The sequence below is a fragment of the Dermacentor silvarum genome, chromosome 8, assembly GCF_013339745.2.
Source record: "Dermacentor silvarum isolate Dsil-2018 chromosome 8, BIME_Dsil_1.4, whole genome shotgun sequence".
Classification (NCBI taxonomy): domain Eukaryota; kingdom Metazoa; phylum Arthropoda; class Arachnida; order Ixodida; family Ixodidae; genus Dermacentor; species Dermacentor silvarum.
The window spans coordinates 123969321-123991517 of NC_051161.1; the positions used below are offsets into that span (position 1 = coordinate 123969321).

At 44.6% G+C, this 22197-nt stretch overlaps 1 protein-coding gene across 4 annotated transcripts in view; it reads left to right on the plus strand.

The window, feature by feature from the left end:
• Positions 1–1998: 1998 nt before the first annotated feature.
• LOC119461666 (glutamate receptor ionotropic, kainate 2-like) overlaps positions 1999–22197 on the plus strand; it is a 190300-nt gene continuing 170101 nt past the window's right edge. For 2 of the 4 annotated variants that reach the window (XM_049671861.1, XM_037723040.2), the window contains exons 1-2: positions 1999–2466; positions 7685–7962. In XM_049671861.1, the coding sequence (XP_049527818.1) occupies positions 7818–7962 (145 nt within the window). In that variant the 5' untranslated portion in view covers positions 1999–2466; positions 7685–7817. The remainder of the gene's footprint in view (positions 2467–7684; positions 7963–22197) is intronic. The other 2 variants (XM_049671862.1, XM_049671863.1) reach the window with 2 other exon arrangements.

Here is a 22197-nt window from a genome sequence, read left to right on the forward strand (position 1 = left end):
GAAATAAAACATAACACTCTGACGCGAGAGGAAAGGTAAGACGAGGGCTACACTCACAACTGCGCATTGCAAGTCATGTCCCGGCTGTGAACCACTGTCCCTTAATGTCAGGATCCTAGGCAGAGAGCAAGAACAAAACCGCACGTGAACTATTAGAGGCCTATCATATCCAAATCTCTGGTCTAGCCTGCGTGAGTCGAACGACTGCTACGCTTTACGATTCGGAAATCAGATTGCTAAGCATCTAAAGGTGATAACACAGCCTTCGGCTGACGGGCGCCCTTTGTGTGTTTTATGCGTTTACGCATGTCTATGTTTGTGTATATATAGGATGCTCTGCTTCGGAATAAACAGTTGTAAATGAAGTGCTCGTCTTTTCTTTCCTATGGCCTCTGAGTGTTATCTTTGATTTCGAGTTTTTGCGCTACTAAGTATCCCGTTCCGTAAACGGCATCTCTTAGAGCATCTAAAGTGGAGTTAACAGCTTACGTAACATTTACACAATGGTTTCAAGATTTCTGCAAAGCTCCCACTCATAAATTAGTGGCAAATTTCAGAGCGCTGTATAATACACGAAATTTGCTTGTTTTCAATGTCTCAAAAGGCACAGCTTCCCAACTGGCGACCTAGCTTTTTTCTATTGCTAAGTTAGAGTTTTAAGTTTGGCCCATTATTTATTTAACGCTATATTGAAGATTTTGTTTCTAAAGTAGTGTTGACCTAAACAAATAATCTGCTTGCTTCAGCCAGTAAATGAACCTTAATTTTTTTCTTTTGAACACCGCAAACCTTATCACAATTAGTGACAGTTGGTGCCAAGAAATCAAATTTATCCGTTACCATGTATTCATATAGGACTTTAGCAGGTAAAGTTTCCTCTAAGTCTAAAAACCAAAATTGTCTGCGCACCGACGCTTCTCATGGAACTTAACTAGCGTTGGCTGCCTTAGCTAGTTATGTGTAAGAATAACCATTTGCCATCTGGCGCGATACGCTTCAATTCACAGTGCTTGAGTTCGCCGAGCAGTAACCTGTAGACATTACGAAAAGTGTAACGCGAACAAAGTATTTCGACAGTCAAAATTTAACCGTTACCTACCAAGCCACTCAATGAGACGCGAAACCTCAGAGTTAAGCTTCTTTTTCACATTGGTGCTAGGTAAGCTCATCGAGCGCAGGCAAAGCCGCGCTGATGACGATGATGAAAGTCCTCAAACTGAAGCAATGACAGCGGCAGCAGGAGCATGTTTTCTTGTTAAATATTTATTTTCAAATGAAGGGGGGGGGGGGGGCGGGGGCGTACGTTAGCCAAATACGGCAGCGGCCCTATTGCACATCACTGTGTTCCCAAAGAACGATCAATTATTGAATGAAAATTAGCGCAGAAAAAAACATCTATTACCCTTGCCCTGTTGTTTACCTTTATTGATTTGGTTACCCTTCTCGGATGTGATTACTGCGGCGAACATTAAACTGGCGCCACAGACACCCGATCAGGCAACATGAGTTTCAGCTCATTCTTGAAAGGAAATATTTTCTTGCTGTTTTCCAGGTTGAAAATACCGCCCCATTAGAACACTTCGAAGTGTGACAAAGTAGCTGCAAAAGCTGAACGGCTTTGTTACGGTGCGATTATGGAGCAGCACGAAGCAACTGAGGTACGGAGTCAAGTTAGGCGCAGCTACCCATAGATGGCGCCGCAGTCGACAGCGCACTACAGCACAAGGGAAAGGAGCTCCAACTCGCATATATACAGCAATAGGAGCACCGCGTGCAAAGCAGGCTCCCTATCCCCCGTGACTTGCACGGTACTGCAGCGTCGATCGTCTCGGGGGCAGCCGATATCGCCTGAAATTTCCGTTGTTCGCCCTCTCGCATCCTCGGTTGAAGGCGCGCTCTCTCCCCTTCGCTCTTTTTCCCTCTCAAGGCTCTCCGGGCGTTCGCTGGCGAGATCGCTTCGACCGCGGGCCAAGGCTCGGGATTCCGTAGCCGGCAGCGTGCGGTGCACGTTGGTTGTCGAGTCGCTCCCGGACGCGCAACGTTAACCCGCACATGTTAGCGACCGAGTGACGCCGTCGTGTCTCTTGAGGTTTCGAGCGGTTCAGATGTTTTACTTGTCTAAAAGAGCTCTTGAGAGAAGTTTGTAAGTTTTACTACTCAAAATTTCATTTCACGGGGCTTTGAACTTGTTGAATTCCTAAGCGTGGTCCGGGAGTTGTAGGCTTCGAATGTGTTTTGTATGTGCACCTACGCAGCGTAGGACGTATCGAGGGCAGCTGAACCCGTTCTTATAGACTGAAAGGCGGCCTGACGGGAGTTTTTGACGCACTCTGATGTAACAAGGTGTCGGCCTTATGATGACAATGAGTGCTGGTTGTTTGAAGTCCTGGAGGTTGTAAGGCTGGCAACAGTATCGTTCGGTGTACCAGGGAGACGTGGATCATCGTTGTTCGGCAGCCTGCGAAGGTATGTGTGACAATCTGTTCTCCTCTTATGCAAGATGCACTTTTTTTTTAAAAGATCCTTCTGAAACAAGGTCACTTTATTTGTTGATGTTTCAATGAGGAAACATTAAAACTATCGGATTATTACGCGTTTTTCCCTGTGGAGAGACTGCGTATTTCTATTTCTGTTCGCTAAGGACACAAAAATTTCACTTGCAAATGATTTCTCACTGTAACCAGGTATTCCAAGCGAATAAAACATATTGTACAATTTTTCAATCTTTTCAATGAGGCATATTGTGGAGATCATAGTTATGTGGTTCTCCTTAGAGCAACATGACTACAAAAGTATTCTTTCACAAACAGTTTATTTTTTATTTCTTTAAGGGTCAGTATGAAAATGAACAAGTAGGTGCAGGGAAATGTTTAATTTTATTTTCAACGATGCACAATCTACGCATATATTGCTTGTCGCTGCGTTTGACTAGAACAGTTGTTGTTGAGAACCTACTCGTCTGTTTGTTTAACATGTATTTTCTTCCTCATTATCGCCAAGATGTTTCGATTCTGTTCATGATTTCAACGCAACGCACCTATCGTAGCGAAAAAAAAACGAGATCCTCAGTTATGTTGAAACATCGAGCAATATGGTGCCACCATAGTGGCTTTTTGAGTGAAATGACGTCACACATAAATTCTCTTACTCCGATAATAGTGCGCACGAACTACTGCTCTAGACGAAATGCATCACTAGGACATATGCAATATGGTTCGCGTTTTTGAGCTTGCATGACTACAACTTTTGTTAATATTATTCATAATAGTAGTAGCAGTAGTAGTAGTACACATTGTTGAAGCCTTTTTGTGTTTTATAAACTGCATTTAACGAGAGGTAGGTGCTATCAGTGGCGGCTGCTAATCATCATGGTTGTGCACATAATGGTTGTAAGCGAAACAATGATCAGAAAAAATACTAGGAACTACGCGTGCATTGATTTTGCGTGCGCGAAATATAAATGTTTCCATGAATGTTCCTAGGCACTGCGGACATTTTATGCGAACTGTCCGAACCGGTGTGCTCGACTATCTCTGAGTTTATTTAAATTAATATAAAAGTGTTAGTATGAAAGGAAAAACACTTCGCCTAAATGTTGCTAGTGAAACAATTTATTCGTATACTTGAGGGCAATTTTAACCTTCTGAAACGGCACAAACAATTTAGACAAAAGTGTTTGTTTTGAATTTTCCCCTTTCATTATTGTCAGAAGACTGACATTAGTATACATGGCAGATATCGTATTTTATTAAAACAATTTAGGAAGGACCTTGTTACCTTACTTTTCGCAATCTGCTCCTAAAGTTGACAAACATATGGTGTTTTCGCTATGTGCAAGAAATGGTTGAATACGGATGTCTAAAATTGATTTTATTTAAATGTTCACAAAGCGTAATTCCATTGTAAATTTTGTTAGTGCCTCAATTCTACACAAATAACCCGCAGAACCACACTGCAGTTGGAAAACAGCATCTTGGCCTACGTTTAGACGCCAGTAAAACACTGTAGCGTTTGTTTTTGTAATACCCCGGCAAGTAGCCACCGTGTTAGAGAATAACATCAACTGTTTCCGTAGAACAATTTTGAAATGCGATTTTTGTTTCGAGGTGGAAAAAATATTTTGGAATCAAGTTACACATCTTAATATTTGGTTTTAAGTTTGGCACACTGCACAGTTTTACAGTAGAAAATACAATCTGCACTGACACACACGGTATTGCGATGCCGGGGCTGGATTCGCTGTGTCCAAAGTAAGCACCAAAACATGCCATGTGGAGCACATCAATGTGGTCTGGCTTAGAGCTTCCAGTTACTTGTTTGTTATACTGTGTGCGTCAAAATATGGCTAGGATATTGGTCTGCAAATGCAAGATACGATAAGTAATTTTCTCAGCAGCTTTTTATCACCAGAGGCGTACTTAAAAAAACGAGCTAGGAATTAGGAAAAGAATAATGATAATTTCAATTATTACCTTGAATATAGAGCAATGTCGGTTTTGAACAGAACACTCCATTCATGCTCGCTTGACGGTGAGGCATTGTCACGTTGCGCATGGCCACCTACTAACGGAATCACAGTTGTGCATTTGATAGTTCGGTTTGGGTTTTCAGCGCCTTACAGGCCGGAACTTACGATACTGTTCAAATTAGCAGTGCCAAGGTAATTAGCAGCGTCAACGTTATTAGCAGCGTCAAGGAGTATTACATAAGGGGTGGTTAATAAAACAAATATTAGAAACGGACGTTCATTTTCAAATATAGGCGACACCAGCTTCGGTAAAGCCGATGCGCTTGTGATAGCCGCGATGGCGTGTGGAAGGCCGTTCCAGTCCCTTGCTGATCGAATAAAAAATCATGCTTTAAAAGTGGTGTTCCGGGCGCAGTGCTCGTGCAACTTGAAGCGAATGACCGGTGCGATGAGATATGTACGAAGAGGGCGGGATGTACGGTGGGTGATTAAGGGAGCTGAAAAAAAACTGAACGAAAGAGAGAGAGGGTGACAGTCTGTCGACGGAAAGAAAGCGTTTCCAAGCCAGATTCCGTTTTCATCGATGAAATGCTGATATCGTACGAATATAAGGAATAAATAAACCTAGTAGCACGATTTTGTACAGACTCGAGTGAATTTATGACATAAATCTGATGCGGGTTCCAGATGAGAGGTGCATATTCAAGTTTCGATCTTTCAAATGATTGATACGCCAACGCTTTCCCTTGTTGTGGGTACGACGGAGATGTCTCCTAAGAAATCACAGTGATCTATCAGCAGCTGCTTAGATGATGTTAGTAGTGTGCAAGCGCCAGGAGAGATCACACGATCGAGTGACACCGAATATCAATCAATCAATCTTTATTTTCGCGGTAGACAACAGATTGTTACTGCGAAAACAGGGGGCCAGAGAAAGAAGCTGCATCTCTGCAGTTTGGCTAAGCTCGAGCCACCCGTACAGCAGCGGTGACACGACGATTTGTTGCATGGATTCAGTTATACAAACATATCAGCAAATAAAGAAACGATCATACAACCCCATCACAAATGGCAGTTACAAGAACAATTACACAGCATGCATATTTCAATGAACAATTCGACACATAAGCAGTTCCAATACAGTCACACAAACAAGTCAAATAAGCTTTTGTCACTAAGGGCTAGAACGTCAACATTTTCCCGGTCTAGCCCATTTAGTGTAGTTGCCAGTGCGTAGTCAAGTCTTTCAACTACACTAAATGAGCTAGACCGGAATATACAGTTATTTAGTGTAATTTTCAATATTCGTTGTTTACTTATAGCTCGAGTGATTTTAGAACGTGTGTCTCTGTGGTAAGACAATGGCTAGAAATCGCTTGCTTCTATCTATATATATTTTGTACTTTTTCTGAAACACCCGTACATAAAACGTTTAAAGCGAAGCTTTCTATGTCTCAATGATTCGTCCGTGAGCGCCGAAAACGCACTACGGTAAAGCCAACTTACACAATGAAACTATCTGCGCACACAATATAACAACGACTGCGCATCTGCGCACACAATAAAACAACGGCGCACGACATGCGTATCGTAGGACACCACCATATACATTCGCAGTTGTACCGATAAGAACAGTGGAAACTGCAACGCCACGCTACCCAGCCGAGCTGTATATATCTGCATTGCATTGCACGAGTCACGCAATGCCTTCCCGGCCGTCACCGTGGGTAGGTCGCGGGTGCAGCGCACGGCAGAAAAACTTAGAAGAGGTTACGCTCGCGCTTGCGCGAACGTAAGCGCAGCGCGATCGTGCCCCTAAGGCCGATTCCATTTATCGGCAATGGCAGAGCCTCTGACCGTCTACCACAGCGATCACAAAGCATTACTGTGTAAGTGTAGAGTCGTCCGTGAAAGTGTGAGTGTGTGCGTGTAATCAACGGCTACACGGTCAAAAATAAAGGCTATACAACTTAACGAAATGTGTCTACATTTAACTTCAACGTTCAAAAATAAAATCCTAAACAAGCAATCAAATCACATATGCATCGTATCGGGTCGCTCAGCATTTCTTGTGCTCATTGCGTGGTCGTTGGCTTTCGACTTAGATTCAGTTTGCATGGGAGAAAGCTTCGCGTTCAACCATCTTTCTTTAAGAAAGGGGCTTTGATCTTTTGCTGTAACTGTGTATTCATAGACAAACCACAATTATGGGCAGTGAAACCGCGGCTATTGGCCCTTATTTAACAAGCAGTCAATCCAACTGCGGAAATGTAGTACTATGTGCGTCACCACCCTTTTTAGTTGTTTTCCGCGATAAAATTGTGTACTGAAGCACAAATTAGAGCAACCTTTTGCGATGCGAGTCTGAATTCGACATAGTCACTTTTCTAGAACTAGAATGCCCTCTTTAAAAGATTCTGCAGAGATATTGAATATCATTTTCTGTGATGATCGCTATTTAGTAGATTTTTAAATGGAATGCTGTAGACTTTTACTGATGCCTAAATATAGGCCAAAATGCAGTTCTTTTCAGTCAAACGCGCTTTTTCAGGGCATATACGACATACATGGGACTAACATAAAATTTGGCAGTTAATATGTTCTGTGGACATTCGTCTGAAATCAGTTTTGGGTGTTCGTATCTGCACCTGCGTTCTATACAGCTGCTAGAAAACGCTATATTTTCATCGTTTTCGGAGCGAACTGCTGAAAATGAAAATAATAACATAGCGGCTAAAATGTTTTCAAATAACAAATGCTTGTCTGTGACAATGACGAAAATTTTGCAAAATGACAATTTTTGTTAATTTATTCTACCAGGTTTGGCCCTATTAAGAAAATTAAATAAACCTCAAATACAAACCAGAATAATTTTCGACTGAAATATGTTCGGCGACATGTTTTTCCTGATGTACTAGTTACCAGATATGTTTTAACAAAATTGGTTGGGACAGTTGACATAGATTGACCCTCTCGCAAATAAGATATCCCTCGAGTGCAACATCCTGAGCTTAGCAATGTCGCACATATTTACAACATCCAGCGAAAAAAACTAACAGAAATCAACACGCTGCAGCTTCGTGACTTCAAATGATGCGTTTGGGTAGCCCCAGCTCGGGCAAACGCGTTTCCAGAAGAACAATCTTTCTGAACGCGACATTACTTTATTACTCACTTGCATACTGACACGACCTTACAACGCGACAACGCTTGCAGGCCGCACTCTGATGGTTGCAACCGGCTCTGAGAATCAATTGCAGTTCCTGACAGGAAACAGCCAAAATCTCGGCATCGCCTGAATCGCGGAACGAAAGCACCAGACGCTCTCCGCCCATCTCCTGACTACGAGATGAGCCCCTTTCAGGGATCATCGCTGTCAACCACCGCTGTTTCGAGGCAGAAGAGAAATGCGGCATTCGTAATCGTGGCCGCAGCTGTTCTGTTCACCGTGGCGAGCATCTCGGGACAAGCTTCGCCTGACGTGATTCGCATCGGTGAGTGCAACAATTGCTTACGTTGTAGCTAATCTCATTTAGCCTAAGACGAACAGTCTCGTAGTAAAGTGTCGCAGCCACTGCGCGGGGGGGAGGAACGCTGTTGCTTAGCGGTGTTTGTTCATACGGCCCGCCTGTGTTGTTGTCGGTGGAAGTGGCGATGATGGAAGAAGCGAGTTTATTCTAGAAATCGAGGTCAGCAGTGGGCTCCGCCTGTAGTACCTTAATCGGGGTATATACTTTGCCAGAACAGCCCTGGAAGCACACAGTCTCGAAAAAAGAAAAGCAGAAGGCGCAATATTTCTCTTCCGGAGATTTGGTGACCCCGGGGAAAACTAGACGTAGTAAGAGAAGGGAAACAGAACGGCGGAATTTTTACCAATCACGCTGTTTTAACGCCGCAGGCAATCAAGCCAAGGAAAGCATAGTGGTAATTTGCTGTTCAAATTCAAATGTAGAAAATAACAAATAAATGGGCAAGTAAAAGTGGACGAAAAAAAGCTTGTCGCCGGTACGGACCGAACCGATAACCTTCGCATTACGCGTGCGATGCACTACCAATTGTTTTACAGTCATGGCCATCAATCTGTCCACTAACTTAGGTATTTATGCGCACTAGATCTAGCACTGGGAGTTTTAGCCAGTGCCACCCAGAGTCATGGCGGACGGACGTGGAACATCCTCAGGTATTACGGGACTCCATCAGGGAAACAAAGGGTGGTAAACATCCACCCGCCATGGTTACCTTTTCGTCCACTTGCATTTTCACTTTTCTTCATTTCAATGTCAGCCACAGCGGATTTACCCCTATATTTCGCTTGGCTTCATTGCCTGTTGGCTTTATATGGTCGTGGTTCGATGCAGTGCAAAATAATGTACAACTACTGCTTACGCGTGACATTCAATATAATCCTTAGCTCCGCAGTATAAGCAGGAGCATATACAATGCCCTGCTATCGCTTCACTTATCCCAGTCTGGACAGAGTGGCAAAGACGCACTACTAGTCTTAACCAAGTTGGTGTGTATGCTTAACCAGTTCTGATTGTAAAAAAAATTGAGTGAAATTCACGTGAAATTGAATCCGGGAAATTCAGGTCTCCGGGGATGGCTTCCAGATATTTATGTCTGTGTTGAAAGCCATAAGAACAGTTTATAGAGTTTACAATGATGAGTTCAAGACATGTGTATTACCTTTATATCTTCATGTATTTAGTTAAGAGCTGCTAAGGTAGAGCTGCTTCTTAAGGGGAAGTTTACCTTGGGCCCAACTCTGACGCCACCTATTCAAGTACAAGTAAAATGCAAAAATACTTTTCCGAGATAACACCTTGGCTGATTGTAATGAAATTTGATACATTTGAGAGATAGAGTTACATTATAGTGGTGGTAGAAGCGGTAGTTCAATTTAGGACCAAAATTGGTTTGTTAAAATTGCTGGAAATTGGTTTGTTTGACAAAAATAGAAGCACGAAGTTTTCGAATTTGTAGCTTGCAACAAAAACAGCTTTCGCAGTTCTGTAAAACACATCCATTACAGAAGCTAAAGCGTACTAACTTTTTATAATAATTTACAGCCTACATTGTTCCACCGCTTTCACTATGTCATATAAATTGCTGATAATATTATCCTGCTTATCTTTCAGTGCAGACAACTTGCCATATCCTAGGCTAAGTTTTCTTCCTGATTTCATGCTGTGTCCATGCTTTGCTGCTTCCTCAATCTTTTCCACCTGCGAATTTCGAATATTCCTTACTCTCTTCTTGCTGATAAGTTTTGGCAAAAGGGAACCCACATATTGACGTGCACTATGGTAGTTAATTGTTTTTAAGAATAAAGCTTACACATAGGAGGTTATCTGAATGAAAACAGGACTGCGCATCAGGCTTAAGCTAGAAAGCCAGCACTAGGCACAAATTGGAAAAAAGTTTCGCAATAAACACGCTGACATGTAAAGGGGTTGCTCAGCTGCCGTAATTTACATCTAGGGCCGTGAAAAAGTCAACACTGGTTCCGCTTTTTACAGTGATTGAATTTGCGTCTTTGTAGCACAGAAACGAATGTGACCTAGCCTCCCCGCGGTTAAATTTATTTCTTTTTTGCAGGCCGCCAACGTCGGCCGCTCGCAATTCGGGTCTTAAAATTTTCGGCCGAGATACACGCTGTTCAAGTTTTTGCGAAATGTGCATTCTTATTGTGTGTGCAGCAATTCTCTTAAACGAAACCAAAATTAATCTCCGAACGACAGTTTTGACTGGAATGCTATTGAGCAAATGTTTGCATTTGTCTTTCGTACAATATACACTAAAACATCTACAATTTGTTTTTCTCAATCCCAATTACAGCGCTGACTGATAAGAAATCTAATGCAATTCAACTTTTTGTAACCAGCAAGGGGAAGTTAATATTTCATGGTGCTTCATTTAGCCGGATTGCATTCTACTTCTAGTTGTAAGTAAGTCATCTGAAAGATAATGAAAATTCTGATTTAGGGCGCAGAAAAAAGGAAGGCGGGGGGAGGGGGTTGCGCTCAATAGATCATGAAACGCCATCCAGGCGATCTGAAAGGTCCCTATAGGCAGATGGCTCATGGCGCCTGCATAGAAGTTTATGAAGCACATCAGCGGCATACCATGGTCGGAAAAAATTGAGAAAGAAAGTGCTACCAGCGAGGAGTAGAACAAGCGAACTAATCCTTCCCTAAATTGTCGATTTGCTGCCACTGGAAGCTCCCAAATGGCCTTAAATTTTTTCTGATAGTTTTTCCATACTGTGGGCCGGTGATGCTGTAATTATGTTTAGAGGCCCGCAGGTGAACACGGCGCGATGACATATAAGGGGAGTGGGATGAGATATATAGAAAATATAAAATTAGTCTTCATGCAAACTTGAGCTGTTCTTCGGGGGATCAATACATTTCTAGAAGTGGAGGAAGATCAAGAATGAACGTTCCATGGTAATGCAGCCGCTTGTAGGCTCGTTAAGTAGCGGCAAAGGAATTCAGCTATGCTCTCCTTTTGTCTACAGTAAATGATGTCAATAATTCATTCCCGAATTTTGGGTTCTTCCAGCGACCGCTGCCGTCATCTGCATGTAACGTTCCCGACTACCATAACAGTATCGCCACATCCCCCTCAGCCGATGTGTTCCTAAATTTAGGCAAGCTGAGTAAAGTGACACATCCCCCAAATTGTTAAGGAATCGAATAGTTGCGGTTACGGCAATATTTCCCTTTAACTTACCTGGAGGTTCGATATTGGACGCCGTCAGGGCTTACGCGTTATTCTCTCTGTTAATTGTCCCAATCCTGTAAAGAAACACTGTCAATGCCGCATATTCAGTTGTCCTGCCCTGACAAAAAAATTAAGGAAACAGTTTTAAACAGGCATTTTAGAGCGCAATACTTAGGTGCCCGCTCGTGCGGCGAGCGTAGGCGGCGGCGTAACAAAGCGAACGAGCACAGCGAAAGATGAAAGCGAACGCGAAGCGCAGCAGGGGATGAAAGATGCTAGGAAGAAAGTGGAGAGGACGGTGCAGCGGAACCATGAGGCGAACAGCGGAGGAGGGTATTGCGAAACCGCGAGAAGAAAAGCGTAGTGCTGCGGCGAACGCTACGAGATGGCGCCAGAGTAGCGCGCGTCGTCTGGGAGGTCTGTCGGCGGCGGCTGCTGTGAAGCCGCGTCAACCACTCGCTGGCTCTCGCGATCTCCAGATGAGCGACGCAGTCACGTCCCAGTTCGCTCTGTTTGCAACGTGCCGCAGGAGACAGTCTGTTCGCGCCAGCCAATATATCGCGAAATGAAAGCACGTATAGAGCTGCGCTCAAATTTCGTATTAGGGAGTATTTTATTAGTTGGTGAATTTTTAGAGACACCGAATTGCCCTCCACTAAAGACCCCTGCCTTTATAGGAACCTCTGGTTTTGCCTGTAACCAGTGTGATAAACAAAGGTGATATTTATATTCTAAGCAGACTGTATAAAGATTATATAAGAATGAAGTTTGGGTTTTTACGTCATTGCACAATATAGTTGCCATTGCTATATGCACGGCGACTATTTGATTCGCAGATTATTTCACTGACAAAAATCATTGCCTTTAGCGTCCCAAAGCAGCGCCATGCATGACTATGAGAGAAGCCGGGGGGGGGGGGGGGGGGTAGGGAGAGAAGATGGGAACTTTAGATAAATTTCAACTGCGTGGGATTCATTATCTCGCACGTAAATCTATATATATCAGCGTTCTTGCATTTAGTCTCCACCAAAACGATGGTAAAGGTCAGATATTTTTCAGGAGGCAATGATTGTATATAAACAATTTTCAGATTATACGACAATGTTAGTCCTAACGGATGAGTCACACTTATGACTTTACATGTTCGCACTATTTATTTCCAATATTGTTGCTCCAATAATGTAGAGTTATTAGACGATGTCCGCAAATTCGCGTGGTCAGAGTTATATCAAGAGGAAATGTTCAGTCATAGGCAAACAAATGATTGTTTTAAGAAGCGCCCAAAGGTATATCACAGTGGCGCACCGACGGGGGGATTTGGGGGTTGTAACCCCCCCCCCCCCTGAGGCCGAGTTAAACCCCCCCCCCCCTTTTTTTTGTTTAACCCCGTGTCTTTCCTTGCGCCTTGAGTACTGCAACTAAGATGTAAGACGCGCAATCGTCTGCACACTCGCAAACTTGCGCAAAAAGCGCATTTTTGACTATTCTCGTGAAGAAATAGACATTAGTGCTTATTAGATGGTTATGGCAAACAGTCAACCCCCCCCTCCCCCCCCCCCCCCTGGCAGAGATCCTGGGTGCGCTACTGGTATATCATTTTTGTAAGCTGTAATGAGTATCTCACCAAAAACCATTCCTATAACACGCGTACTTGAACCACACTGGCAGAAAACTTAATATCATTCAACCTAAGGAATTGCTAATTATAGTGGAAAGAAGGAAAAAGAAAGATTCAATCCACGTAAGTGGCGTTCGGCCCACGTTCAATGGATGAAGCGTTTACAAATATACATGGCGGCATAGTTAAAAAAAATCTTTATGAATCTCAAAGAAAAAAAATTGCCGGAGAAGAGCATTTCATGTTGACATTCTGTGTTTTTTTTTTGTTTTTTTTTTTGTGCGTGACAAAATCAAGTTTCGTTTGAGTCGAACGACGCAACCTCGCGCTCAGTCCTGCTTATGGTGATTTTACCCCAAGGCCGTGCTTCAGCGAATGTCGTAAGGAGTGCAGTTCTCGGTACCAACACTAAATCATTATCGATTCACGCTCAATCACTTTCGAAGCCGTCTTCGCCCAAGGGCAAGTTGTAAGGGTATTTTTAGCCAGCGGGGAGTTGAGGTCCGCCTTTCATGCCGCTCATAATTTTTTATCAGTAATGGATATTGCCGGCGTCTATCGAATATTGACTATTTTGTCAAAATCGACTGATGCGAATGTTTTCCAAAAAAGAATAAACCTTGTTTTACAAGCGTTGCGTATGTTGTTGGTTGTGAAGGAAGATTGAGTTCTAGCTCAGCAATTTCTGCACAGTAGGCTAACCAAATGTTTTTTTATACTTTTATAGTCTCAACTGTTAAGTCCTCATTTCCAGAGCGTTGTCTCGTTTGTACTCCGTTCGTAGGCTTTAGCGTGTGGAAGCACATATCTGAAGCCAAACACAAAAGCGATGCGTATAGCTCCTTGAAATTCGCAGGTTGTCAGGGGAGCTTGGTTTGTTGCTGGCATCTCTGTCCCTACCAATTTGGGGTTGCTAGTGTTGTAATGTGAAGTGAGCTTAATGATTATCTGCTGAAGCCGATTAGTCATTACACTATAACCACTTATTTGTCCTATCTGTGACCCAGCGTCCACCCTCGTAGAGATCGGATTAGTCGAAATGGACGTAGACCGTAGAAGTTAAACCATAACGATTATCTGTTGAGAATTGTGGAGTAACATAAAGCCAGGTACACGCGATATTACATGTTCAAATTTGAAGCTTTCTGGTGCCAGCACGTTTTCAGAAAATAATACTTTGTGGTAGATCAGTTGTAGTGCTGCGTAGTCACCAACGACGAAAAATGAATGTTTAGCCCATTTGAAGCGCCACCCATATGGTGTGGTAGTCCCAGATAAAACGTGAAGAGAACGATCTGCTAAGCGTTATTAAACATGTGTGCGTTGTTATATTTATATCTCAACGAGTTTCTTACTTGGACGTCTTTTTCATGGCGTTTATGTCTCAGCGAACTGGAGAAATGGACTCCTTAGCCGAATACATGATGCAGCTGCATTGAGAATTAAAGGGGTCACTTGATCAAGAAAATAACTTTCACGGATCGCAACACACACGTTAATAAGGCTCTGACTCCATAAGAGTAATGAGATCCATGTTGGAATATCTGTGAAGCGAAGCTATCGTGAGGCGGTTAGTGAAACATGCGAGTAAAAGCGATGCTTTTAAAACAAGCTAACTTGCCTGCACTAACAGAGCACAATCAAATTTCCCTACTCAGATTCTTATGTCAGCTTGTAAATGGAGATTACAATATTAACATCTCTTATATAATTACATTTTCTCATGGGTATTCCACAAGACAGAAGCATCAGCTAACAATGACACCTTTCCGCGTAAAAAACAATTGTTTTAAATATTCCTAGAACTGTGACTCAACGGAATAACTTGACTAATATAGAAGCTACTCATCCTTCGTTGTCTTCATTTGCTGCAAACCTCTTTTGATTTTGTTATAAGCTCAAACATGACCGTCTTTATTAGTGTTCTATGTTTGCCGTGTTTTATTCAAAACCGATGTTGTGTGTATAGGCAATGTACTCCATCTTGCTTTGTTTTGTTGCCTGTATTTGTAAACTGATATATTGCACTTCCACCCTGCTAAAATACCTTTGCGGATTGCAGTATCTGTAAGTAAAAAAATATATAAAAACAAATTACACAGTTGTCTACATTGGCATCTATGCAACGCCTAATTCCAGGCAACTTCTATGTTAATGCACTATACCACTCACCGCTTTAACATGATGTAATGTATATGTTCATGCGCCTAATGGTTAACAATCTAAGCCGAAATGCAAACAGCAGCTCATGCGACTGCGCACTGTGGCATGCTGACGCAGCGATGTCACCATGATGAAGGTCAAGTTTGCTGAGGGACGAGAACACGTTCGTATTCTTAGAGAACTGCGCCGTCAAAGACAGCGGTAAGGTTGACTATTACTTTTCCTGTTGTATTTGTTACTGTCCGTGTCTTAATAAGGCAAAATCGCTCACACGCAGAGAAGCTCTCCTGCCAACATGTTGCCGCGCGCAGGTTCAGCGCGATTTGAGGCACGCCCCTATTCGTACAGTCGCAGTCACGGTCGGGAAAGTCCGAAAAATTTCTCTAAGAAAGCTCCGCTTTAAATATAGTGCTAGGCTCAGGTTTTGTTGGATCTGGGGAGGCGGTCCGGCTTTTGATTAAAAGTGTCAATGATCCGCTGTTGTTGTCCGTTTCGTCTCTATTGAGCGGCATCCTCCGGGCTGTGGGCAACGTTGAGCGTAAATAAAGTGAGCGCCACATTCGTAGCAAACTCTGCACATTACATGTTTAAAATAGTACAAATTCGGGTGAACATTCAGTCAGGCAAGCGGAGCTCCTATGGAGGAGGCAATTATGGGGAAATGAGAGTCATCTGCAGCAACGTAATTTGCCATTTTAAACAAAATACACAAAATGCAGAATTTTCAAGATAGTGCTTGATAATGGGGCGTAAAATATTAAATCATCAGCTTAATCAATGAAGTTGTTGACACTCACTGGGACATTACAATAAATGGCAACAGGGCTGTCCGGAATGGCTATGGCTGTCCGGACGCACTGACGTGCGTAAGACAAACCGCTTTCTACTCCTCACAATCCATACAATAACACAATTTACCTATCTCCGAGGAGGCGGTTCAGTAAATAAACAAATAAATGATGCACATAACTTCGTACATGGCTACTTTGAGAGGCTGTGAGTTTGTGAGTAGTGCGAACCGGGAACCGTCAACAGGGATGATAACATGGTCGGACACACTATCGCAGCCGATCGTTATGCATAGTGCTGACGCACATTTTTATTATGCGGCCAATCAACACCACGACTATATAACAAAAATATCACCGCTTGTTGTCCAAGAAGCTATCCTGTCTACGGAGGCTTGCAGAGTGGGTCATACACTATGGGCGCAATTATCACCGGTGTTCGGTTTGCAGCGCCGTGCTTACAACTGGGGAGATGAATTCGCGAAGACTTTTTTTTTCGTAAGCGCCGTTTCAGCCGGCTCCATTTACTAATAATCTGCCTACCAATAAAATTGGCTGGTATTTGCTCTTATGGACATATCATAGTGTAGCTCAAACTGTGCCATAAGCGGACAAGAAAAGAGGGCATGAGCATTTTTTTTTCTTGTTCGTGTTTGTGGCTCAGCGCATCGTATTGGTATCAACTCGCCCAAGTTTCAGCTCTTCTGCTCTCTAGCATTCTTAGTTCGAAACATGAGGTAGAAAGGCACCCAGTGAAGCATTTGCTTGCATGTTTCAAGCGCGACAAAACAGCGATTTCCGTAGTTTGTGTCGTTCTGCTATAGCGACGCCGTCCGGCAGTGCTCGTACTCAGGAATAATAGTCAGCACTTCATTCGAAGGCTTTTTTTCATCCCGGTTTTACATTTTCCCATTGCCTGCGATATAAGTTCCCATGCGAATCTGGTCGACGTAATTTGCATAAAGATAAACGCGCGTTGGAAAAAGGAATTTAAAATTAAAAAATAAACAGTATCATAATACAGCAAAAACTAAATGCAATATGGTATTACAACACTTGTGTTACTTTCCTTTTAAGCCATAACTATTTTCTCGTTGTTGTAAAAAGGCAGGCAAGAATAATGTTAAATCGTTAGTGTGCAAAGTTCCGAGGAAACTTTGCACACTTTAGTATTTATTATGTTGCACTCTGTTTCTCGCGATAACTTCCGTGGAAATTATTTTTGTCAGACGTGAAGGGTAGTATTGAGCCACTTCATATTCCAAAGCTGAAAACAACACACCGACACTTACTGCGCCATTCGTGAGTTATGTCACGTTTTCAGCCAGTGCTCAAGAAGAGGCACGCAGGAAACATTTTTACAGTCACAGCGTAGGGAGAAATAACGCGCTCAGAGACGCGACCAAACAAAGAGTTTGAGTGCGCATTCATGGAGCCGAATTTCTTTGCCTGTGTTGTACAGTTTATGTTCCTCATAATATGCACACGGCAGCGAAGCGAGACAACCTTAAAGTGAAGCCAATAGTGAATGGAACATCACGGGCTTGCAAGCGAAGATCGGGTCAGAACCGCAGCAGCGAAGGATGAACGGAACATTTCCGATCAAAATAAGCTCCAACGCGTACAGATATGAGAAGCAGAACACAAAAGCTGTCGCGCGTGACTACAGCAACCACAGCTCACAAAAGGGGCCGATGAGCACGTTCACCACGGCAACCCGTCCGAAGACATTCGCGGAAGAAAAGGGATGCCTGGAAGGATTGCTCGGCAATGCCTGCTGGCAAGGAAAAATCCGCATGCGTTCCACGCTGGCCTTTCCAGCTCATTTATGTCTGCTTTCCCTTTCTGATTTCATTTTTGTAGTTGGTGCTTTTCGGGCCCCACTGTTCTTACCTCTCTTGAGCCCAGACGTCGAACTTTGGTTTTCCCCTTTGCTTCTTGTGCTTATGCTACGGAAGCTTTGGGGTCACGACAAACAGAAGGAAAAGCTCGCTGCTTCCAGAAAGAGGAAAGACTTCGCAGTACAGGCGCAATGACCACGACAGGAGGCGCTGGAACACCGCGGTGCCATCACCTCTTTTGTGCAGGAGCTTCAATGAGAAGCACTCTGTGTGGCCGTAGACGCAGCTGGCGTTTTCTGGCCTCCTTTACTGTGCTTCTTATCTTGTGCAGGAAATCGTTGAATCGAATCAAATATTAAAAATTTGGCATTACCGGGCTTAGAACAACAAATGGAATACAGATCATTTACGTGCTTTATATTAGGAAAGAAACAGACGCAGAATGCTGTAAGGCACGAAAAAAAAACTATTCGCTTGAAAGGACGTGTCGGTATGCATAAGTTTGTTCAGCTTAGCAGCCTGGCGAATGATTAATCAAAGCTGAGAAAGTGACCGAAGTGACTGGGCTTTAATGGTCGCCTTGAGCTGTTGATGCACCGTCTGTAATGACATTCTGGCATTGTGGACCGTGTCAGGTAAATGTGATTAGTTGGGATATTCGGGTAGAATTATGCAGTAAAGGGTTTGGTGGAGAACAGACTGGCCAGGTAAAGTCACGTTATAGCAATTATAAATCTTGGTACTGACCTTCAAAACGATGAATTGGACCGTTTGGTGCCCGTACGGGACCATTGTTAACAAAGCTAAAACTTACAGAGCTATATGCGCACAAAGCATATGCGCTCAACGCATATGTGCAACAGGGCATACGTCGCTCTTCAATGAAACTCACGCCAACGTGGGTCACGGGGCATCCGCAACTGGGTGTATGCCGCCCCTCAATAAACCTCTTTCCCGCCTAATTGAGTGAATGATTATGCGCAGCTGGGTATATTCCGCGCTTCAATGACACTCTTTCATTCCAATTGCGACATCCACTACTGGGTATATGCCGCTCTGAGTGACTCTGTGAAAAACTTTATTGACCGAAGTATTGACAGGGAGGATGTCGAGCGGTCCTTAAGGGCCGTTCCTTATAAACGTTAGGTGGGTTCCTCATTAAAGCAGCCCATTGGCTGTAGCTGCGGCTCTGGCACGCATGACCAGGCTCTTCTGGCTCGCCAGGTCGGAGCAGCCGAGCAGGGCCGCCTCCCAGTTCTCCCGGATAATGTTGGGTATAGGGGGTAGGTGTGGGATGGATAGACATGCCCATACCATGTGAAAAATGTCCGAAGACTTTTTCTCACAGTGTGGGCACTTCCCTGTACACGCAGGGTCGAACTGTTTTAGGACTGCCGGGAACAGCAGTGTTTTAGTATAGAGGCGAAGGAGTAAACGCTCCTCCGCCTTCGTGAGGCCTTTACAGGGCTTAGGAAGGATGATTGCCTGGCCGAATTGGTAATGTCGGCAGATATCCTTAAGGGTAAAAGCCGGATTGGGGTTGGAGTCCGCATCGAGGACAGGCGAGGGCGATGTCCGGAGAGTAAGCGCGCGGGCAGCGGCGTCGGCCGCTTCGTTACACTCGATATCTGTGTGCCGGGAGTCCATATTATCGTGCCGGACGCGGCGGCCCCGATATAATCGCTGTTTTGAACTATGCGGTACGCCAAATAGGCAATAAAGCCCCTTCAGATGTTCCTGCAGGCCACTCGCGAGTCGGTAATGATAACCCGCGAGTCCTGATCTGGGGCGGCGAGCGCGATGGCCAACCCTTCCGCATGTGATATGGCTTGTGCTTTGAGCGTAAGGCCGTTCACCGCAGTCTTTTGGTGGACGACTGCGGCCGTGTAACAACCGCCATAATGTGGGCGGGAGGCGTCCACGTAAAATACTCCGTATTCGTTTACACAGTGGCGTGGGAAGGCTTCCGTCCACGCGAGGCGCCGGCCACTATGGTCCTCTCGTGCCATGTTGGCCGGAAGAGGGCGCACGTGCGGAGCGTATCTCCAGATTTCGGGGATGCGCACGCGCTCTTCCGTCAGTGTTCGATGGCGCTCTTCGATGAACACCATTTCACGTGAATGTGGGTTACTGGGTGTCTGCAACTGGGTATTTTGGCTCGTAATAGACCTCTTTCCCGCTAATTTGGGTCACTAGGTTCTCGCAACTGGATGTTTGCCGCTCTGAAATGACAAAAAGAATCATTTGTAACTTCTGATGAGCTAGGCGGAGTTGCGCATGCATCATATATATTCGGATAGTCTTCTCCGAGTCAACGTGAAGTGTGTCAATTCACACACACGCCAAGCGTCGACATAGCGACGGAGCCGCGACATGGCGCGAGCGTGTCAAGAAAGGGGGGAAGGAAGCTCGGCTGCCCTACACGCCTGGTATACATGACGCGTTTCGGCGGCGGAAATATGGTGTGTCGCTACATCGCTTCAATGCTAATCGCACTAATGTCGATTGTCATCCTTTGCTGGCTTCTACCTGAATTGTTTTCACTAAGTTTTTTTTATATTGATGTTCGTTCAGCAATCCTACAATTTGCTTCTGCGATCAAATGCTCTCGAGCATCGAGCGTGGTATTTTATACCAGTACTAATTCTCGTTTATTGAATAATCAGACAGCGGAAAAATTGGCCACCAAGCGGCCTAGTGCGAATTATAATATATGAATTCGAGAAAATAAAGGTTGCAAAGTCGAAAGGCAATACAAAGAAAACAAGAAAATCGATAGGAACCATCTCACCGTGACTGACGACGGAAACGCATTTAGCATTGAAGTTATACAGTGACAGAGCGTATTGCCGCCGTCGAAGCGACTTATGTATAAGGCGTGTAATGTAGCGGGATTCCTGTTTCGCCCTTCCCTAAGAATATTGAGCGTCATCTAGCCCCGCCGTCGCGAATCCTGCTCGTGGCCGTCGGAATGCAGGACGTGGTTGTGCCTGCGAACGCTGAGAAACGCGTCAGGCGGCAGCCAGGCTCCTCTCTCGAACGTCTTTCAGTACACGCGGCGCCCCTAGTGACACTGCCGAGAAGTTCACGCGTGGCATCCACCACATGAATGCGCGCCGGTGCCCGCGAGCGCTGAGAATAGTTCGCTGTCTTGCCGCACACCCAGAGGCACATACTCAGTGAGACGAGTTGGCGAGATGCTCATTGAAGAGCGCCGCATACCCTCTGCATTCATGGCGCAGCTCGCTTAAGTGTTGATGGAAAAAGGCTTTCATTGAAAGGCGGCACATATACGCAGTCGAATTGTAGCGCAGCCTCCAAAACCGTCGGGTTGCGGTCCTGCAGAAACCCTTGTGACGTGTGTTCGATTCCGCCTAGCATCGGATAAATTTGAAGGATCATTGTCGTCGTTGTAGCGTGGCAGTGGCACATAGATAGTTGCTCAGTTTGGCCCGACGACTTTCACTGGAGAATGGCACACACTAACTGGCGCATACCCAGTGAACCAAATTTTGCATCAAAGACTTTCATTGAAGACTAGCACAGACCGAGGGGCACATATCCACTGCCCCAAGTCGCCATTAAAGAGTGTCATCGTATTGCGGTACCCAACCAGTCGCGCATATACTGTGAGACATGAAGTCGTGTAACAGCGTTGAAAAGCGGTACATATGTACACCTTGTCACATACGCAGTGATCCAACTTGTTTCGACGACTGGGTTCGAACCCTTTTCCTCAGCAGAGCAGCCCAATGCGCTACCCATTCGACCATGAACTACGCAGTGACCCAGGTATAGGCGGGCAAATGGTTAGATAGGTAGGTAGAAACATAGATAGGTTGCCCCCGGAAATTGTGTGAAGTACCCAACGAATGCTAACGCAGTAAAATTTAATTACGCGCCTGATGGTGGGGCTGATCCTCGGTCCCCGGGAACAGCAGGCCGATGCTCTAACCAGGCTGCCATATATTTTTTATTCGTTAGCACTCGTAGGGCACTTCAAGCACTTTTCGGGGGGGGGGGGGGGCTACCTATGCTTATATCTCACTGTTTTCCTGCCTACCAGGGTCAATGGGTACTTTGCGCTGAAATGGGTAGCGAATGTGGCTGCTATGCTAAAGTAACAGGGTTCGAAACCAACCACCCGACCAGCTTGGGTCACTGAGTATACGGCAATGTGCACATACGTGCCGCTCTTCTATGAACCCCTTTCACGCCCACATGGGTAACTGTAGATGCGGGACTGGGTAGGTAACGCCGCTCGAAGAAACTCTTTGACACGGACTTAAAGCACTAGAAATGTGCCATTCGATCTCTGCTGGCCTTCAATGAAGCTCTTTGATGCCAACGTCGGCCACTGGGCATGTGTCAGTAGGTGCCCGGGCCGCTCATCAATGAACGTCTTTCCCGCCAAATTGTGCAACTAGGTATGTGCTACTGGGAAGGTTCCATTCTACAATAACGAAAAATATCCCTTAACTTTCTCCGATGATGAGCGGAATCCAACCCACGTCGCAAGGGTTGAGGACCCCAACCCAACGCCTCAGCAGGCTGCGCCACAAATGAACTATGTATTTGCCGCTGTTTAATGAA